The sequence below is a fragment of the Sipha flava genome, unplaced genomic scaffold (assembly GCF_003268045.1).
Source record: "Sipha flava isolate LNK unplaced genomic scaffold, YSA_version1 77_pilon_pilon, whole genome shotgun sequence".
NCBI classification, from domain to species: Eukaryota; Metazoa; Arthropoda; class Insecta; order Hemiptera; family Aphididae; genus Sipha; species Sipha flava.
Window position 1 is genome coordinate 794,856 of NW_020273617.1, and position 6,374 is coordinate 801,229.

Sequence of the window (6,374 nt, forward strand, 5' to 3'; positions counted from 1 at the left end):
TTATCAAAACAATTAAAACCACAAATTATGTAAAAGTAAAAATTGTATGTGAAAATAACCATGAATGAATTTTGAACTGCAGAAATTATAAGAAGAAAAAAGTTGCAAATTGCAAAACGTAGTAGACATATTATAATATAAGAAGGTCTTGAAAAAAAAAAAAATGTGAAAATATTTGAAGAGTTCATTCATTAAAGATAATCGTTTTTAAAATTAAACTGGCAATAAATGTTTTTAAAAGAAATATATTTCTTATTGCCCTCATAGTCTAAAAGAAGTTTATTACATTTTGAAATTATTCTAATTAATCTTAATTAAAGTATTAAAATATTAAAAGCAGCATTTTTATTCATAAGAAATGTTTACTACGATTCGGATTAAAACTCCTTGTATATTTTAATAAATAGCATTCATATTAAGCTGAATTATTTTTTTATTAAAATAAAACCTTTTGTGGTTAAATATGTAAATAGTAACATACCAAGGTATCTCGAAACGGACCCAGGAGAATGTTTCGATCAAAAAAACATTTTTACCTTATGCTTGAAATAAATTCTAGTTATTTTTACCATCGTTAAAATGGTATTAAACTTACTAGATTTGTATGGTTATCATTAATAATGAATAGTTTTAATTTTTCTACTAGTAATCTTAAGTTTGTAGTACTTGCACTTGAATTCATTGAATTTGACAACTAAAACGTGAAATTTCCAAATAACACTGTTGTAATAAGTACATTTTCAGTAATTTTTATTTTATTGATTACATTCAACAACTGATTAACTGATTTGATAACTCGAATGCATAAAAAACTATATAATATTGTCTATGAAAAATCGTTTAAATGTTATAGTTTACTTCGCTCTTCATTTTTTTTTTTTTTTTTAGTTTAGAAAAAAACAACAAATTTGAAGTGCTTATTTAATTGTGTGTCATTTTCGTATTAATTGCCGTCTCATCAGTAAAGTTACCTTTGTAGCTTCGCACGGTTTTAAGAAATATGAAATAGACCAATGTACCGGTTTTTTATGCGATACGTCACACGCCTATGTCAAAACATCCAAATACCACCAAATTCTTCTCGAACGATCACCATCGGAGGACCGTTCGTCTTTCGTATTTTTTTTTTTTTTTTTTTAATACACCGGTGGCAACCCAGAGAAGAATTCGCCGTTAGGTAGTAGTACTTTCTTTGGGTCACTGGTGTCGTTTATTGATAACGGTACTTCGACAATGAACCGTGGCCGGTCAGTCTCCAACTCACGTACTCTTACAAAATTATTTTAACAATACTGCAGACTTAAAGCCTGGAAATGTTGTCATCCCGATAACAATAAATAAATATGAAAGTTAAATTTTCTATTGATTGGATGCGATGGCTCGTCTTCTCAGCCGCTCTGCATCTTCCTTCTGGCGGAAAATGTGAACCGTAAACTTCTGCACCGCATCCCAAAAATCACTGCTTTCCAACATCTTTTTGCAAATCTTCCCCGGATCCAGCCCCTGCAAAACCTAGTTGACCTCATGCCTCTCCTCCATCACACTACAGCACTCGAACAGCGAATGCCTGACGTCATACTCCTCGGCTGGGCAATGGTGGCACCTTGGGCAGTCTTCTATACCAATCCTGTTTAAGTACGAACAAAAGCAGTAATGTCCACTTAGTATCTGCATCAGGTGGAAGTCGATCTGCCTGTGCTTTCGGTTGCACCAACCCTCCAGACCGGTGATCAGTGTTCTGGTCCATCGATCATTCTCCGATGCCTCGAGGCGTGTCTTCCAGCGCATCAAGATTCCTGCCTTCTACCATTTTGCCTGATCTCATACTCGCATTGGTTGCCAACACTTGCGACCTTATGGATTTGAAAAGCATTCCAGTGCAAGTAAATCGACTTGCGGGATAGCTGTAATGAGGTTCGCCGGTGTATAAGATACAGTGAGGTAGGCTCAACAGCTCCGTATCGCTGCACGCCGTTGGACCCTCATCAGCTTATCGACACAGCCTCTTGAGTACTTAAAGTACTGTCCCTAGACTGGGACCCCGTATAGAAGGACCGAGTGCACAACGTTCACCAGTAACCTCCTTCTTGGTTCCTTTGGTTCACCGATGTTGGGCATCAGTCTCGACAGTGCCTGGAGCACCTCGTTTCCTTTGTCTACGGCCGTCTTTGCTCTTTAAAATTAAGCTCGTCGTCCATAATCATACCAAGGTACTTAAGGATCTTTTTGTATTGATGTTCACGTTAGGGTTACGGTTAGGTTTAGGATACGTCTTTCGTATCTGAGGCGAAATAACCTATGAGCCGGGCTTGTTTGAACGTGAATGATGGGATATAGCATCTGATCGTTTTTTTAATTTCAATTCGTTTCCGATTCTAATTCGGATATCAAAGGTTGATGTGACAAGCCTTCCATCATCAATTCATACATATAATAATCAATGCGAAGCACAACACAAGCGTTATTATCGTGCGGTACAATAGTAATTATTATTGGTGTTGTATTTATATCACGTCGCTAATATTGATTAGCTATTAGCTGTAATACAAACCTTGTATATGGATTTCTTTATTGCATAAAATATTAAAAACAAAAATAATTTATAAATATCGATTATTGCTATGAAAACCAATGACATGCGTAACACTCGAAAAAACATACGATTTTACTAGCTATAATTACGGGCGACCCTTGGAAGATATGAAAACATATATATGACCTTAGAAATATTGATTTATTGTGTATAATTTGAAGTAAATATTTTCAAATTTAATACCTGTGTTTTTATAATATCCGTGGTATTAGGTTGAACATTTTTAAGCATTTTAATTGTTCAAAGAGAGAACGCATTCTATCCTTGTCTAACCGAGTCATGCGACGGGCGGTTATCCATCGTTGGGTGAGGTTAGGTGTACAACAGCGACCAGACGATACAAACTTCCCCTTCCATGTCACTGTTTTGTGTCGCCGCCCCGCAGTCTTGATATCGAACCGATATCGTATACATGGAAAATTTAATATTTCTAATAACTATTTAATTAGTTAAATTTTTCAACTTTTCTCATTAGATGGCTCATCCACACGCAAAGTACTCGCGGTTAGAAAAAAAAAAAAACCATGCAAATAGGTCCAGTAGATACGACTATCATAATAATCACCTCTCATTTTAACAATAAAATAGATAACGAGGGGTTACGGGAATTACGGGTAACGTTCAGAAATTCTCACTGCCTAGGCAGAATAATCTGAAAATCTGAGAACAAGATGTTTTCACATAAAAAAAATAAATAAACTTACAGATTAAAAAAAAATCAGTTACGGTTAGAAATAGCTGTTGTGAACATCGAAATCGTGATCAAAGCCTTTTAAAACATTGGAAACGTATTAAAATAATGTTTTAGACGCGTATTGTGTATATTGCGCACCCTACCAGATGATGCACGTACACCCAGCTCTTTCGGTTAAACAAAGACTAGCCCATCAGCGCTGAGCAATATGTATTGTTGTTTTTACAAAGCGTTTCGAGAAATTTATGTTGATATTTTCACGTATTATTATTACATCTTACACTGTACGTTGTCTTCACTTCATTTCGATATAAGGTTTAATGAATATTAATTCATCAAATTAATATTATTAATGTTTAATATATAACGATTAGCGTTTAAAAAATAAAATTTATTATAATTTGTTCTCGAGTGTTTTTATCCGACGGTTATAATTAAGTTACGCACGTACCGAGTACTCTGGTTTCAATACGTTTGAATAAATCACAAAAACATTACGTCTATCGTCCGTCGATATCCTACGAACAACATGTCTGAAATTCCGTCTGAAAAACAATGTAGACCTGTTAGGTTAGGGCTAGCTGCAGCAGTACACCAATATTGACTGTTTAGTGCTTGGGAACCGTGTTAGTCCCGGTAAAGCACGATTGAGCATAAAACGATTGAGCATAGACCTTTTTAGCAACACGATTGAGCATAGAATATTTTATGCGACGTTGCCACATTCACGTTGCCAAAATTTTGTAATTTATTATTTTCTCGTATTATTACACCAATTATTATGATATCTGACGCGAGCCGTGAGCTTTATCGGCTTTATAAATTTTATCGACAATGTTATCGATTAATAAATTAGTTCCGGAGCAAAACGACGTTTTAAACATTTAGCATCGGGGGAAAATATAAGATAATTAAGATACAAATCCAAAATTATTATAGAAATAATATCAGTGTTCGATCACCTGTGTAGTGTATAGTGCGTGTATACTTAGTGCGTTTTTCTATTTTTTTAAAATATGGATATAACAATTATTTTATCGGAAAGAGGCAAAGAATTGGCCCTAGTTAATTTATACAAGTATAAATTAATTGGAGAGCGAAAAAAAGACAATCTTTTGAGATGGAGGTGTACTAATAATAAATGTTCGGCAATAATGTTCTCGGGTTTCGATAAACGTAAAGTGATTGAAACTGCTGGACAACATAATCACGATAAAAATTCTATTGAGAAAATAGAAACGCAAGTTTTAAGAGAAAATTGCAAAAGAAAAGCTGAAGAATCAATTTACACACGGCCACTTAAAATTATTCGCACCGAACTTTTAAATTCTTCTCCAACATCAAATTTAAACAATCAAAATGTAAGAAATGTACGGAAAGCAATGTATGATAAACGGAAGCAGACCTATCCTAAATTACCAACTTCTTTGGATGAAACAATTCATCAATTAAGTGACTTAAAAAATGAAGAATGTTTTAAATATAAGGGTCAACAATTCATTTACATGCCGACTGATGATAATTTTGTATGTTTAACTACAGAACAAAATCTACAATTTATGACAAATAATTGTACTGAGTATTTTGGCGATGGCACATTTAATTATGCTCCAAAATATTTTATTCAATTGTACACAATACATGGATATAAAAATGGATACTACTTACCACTTGTTTACTTTTTTTTACCAAATAAAACTAGGTCTACTTATATTAAAATGTGGCAATTTTTAAATAATTTATGTTTGAAATTATGCGAAAAAAGTTTGCAAATTAACACATTTCATGTTGATTTTGAAATTGGAGCTCATCAGGCAATTACAGACGTGTTTGGAAATATTAAAATAATTGGATGTAGATTTCATTTAGGACAATCATGGTGGAAAAAAGTAAGAAACAGTTATATAATATAGTGCTTTTTTACTAAAATATAATAATTTGTTTGTAGATTGTTGGCGAACCTTCACTCAGAATAGCATACATGGACAACAGTAATGAACTAGGGAAATGGTTGAAAATGTTTTTTGGTTTGGCGTTTATTTCCCCAGAAGAAGTAGTTGATGCATTTCACGAGTTAATATCAATTTGTCCAAATGATGACGGTTTCATATTTTCTGATTACATTATACACAACTATATTGAAGATCACTGCCAGTTTCCTCCAAATATTTGGGCGGAAACTCCTTCGCTAAACCCAAGGTTTTTAACAATATTTTTTAAAACTTATTATAAAAACTTTTTTTACTAATTTGTATTGTTTTATTTAATTTTTTTTAGAACGACCAATGCAGCTGAAAGCTTTCATCGCACGTACAATTCACAGTTTTATTCACCTCACCCCCATGTTCATACAGTCGTTAGGGTATTGATCGAAACACAAGCGGAAACATCGACTAAGATCAATTCAATTCGACACAAGCCTGGAAAATTACAATCCGCAAAAGAAATAAAAAAAAATGAATTGAATATTCAAGCCTACAGCCAGTTTTTAAATCGTAAGAATACGGAATCTTTATTAATTTATTTAAGTCAAATTGGAAGCAGATACCAAGGTGTATCAATTTAATTTATTATTATCAAAAAATCTAGCTAGGTATATTATACTGTATTATAATATGAATGTGACAACTATTTATAAATATTTTGATTTTATTATTTTGATAAGTCATAAGTCATAACTATTATTATTATTTTATTATTAACAAAAATATCTATATACTGTGACAGCTATTTATACTACTATCATAAGTATTTTCATGCATATTAAATATTGACTATGAAAACATGATATTTTTTTGTCATGTTATATTTTGATTTATTATAATTATTTAAATAAATGTTTTTATACGATACAGTTCAAAATTGAAAATGGCAACGTTGCAGAGTTTTTTATGCTCAATCGTGTTGGTTTTCTTTTGTATTTCAATTTCCTTTGATACGCCGACAATTTATGCTCAATCGTGTCGCAAAAAAGGTGTTTTATGCTCAATCGTGTCGCAGCCGTTAGTCCTGCGTAGGCGCGGCTTCAGAGACTCACCAGGGGGGAGGTATTTTAAGTATTAACCGATAATAGTTGTTTCCCCAAAT

At 33.0% G+C, this 6,374-nt stretch overlaps 1 protein-coding gene across 1 annotated transcript; it reads left to right on the top strand.

Annotated features, from left to right (window-relative positions):
- Positions 1 to 5,014: 5,014 nt before the first annotated feature.
- Positions 5,015 to 5,910, top strand: LOC112692852. Its single transcript, XM_025567666.1, has 3 exons — positions 5,015 to 5,176; positions 5,236 to 5,486; positions 5,565 to 5,910. Exons 2-3 carry the CDS (start codon positions 5,269 to 5,271, stop codon positions 5,851 to 5,853), a joined length of 507 nt encoding a protein of 168 aa, XP_025423451.1. The 5' UTR covers positions 5,015 to 5,176; positions 5,236 to 5,268; the 3' UTR covers positions 5,854 to 5,910.
- The last annotated feature ends 464 nt before the right edge of the window (positions 5,911 to 6,374 follow it).

Coding starts and splice junctions, on each gene's coding strand:
- LOC112692852 (XM_025567666.1), top strand. CDS start 5,269: ATGGACAACAGTAATGAACTAGGGAAATGGTTGAAAATGTTTTTTGGT. Junction 5,487..5,564: donor ACTCCTTCGCTAAACCCAAG/GTTTTTAACAAT, acceptor AATTTTTTTTAG/AACGACCAATGCAGCTGAAA.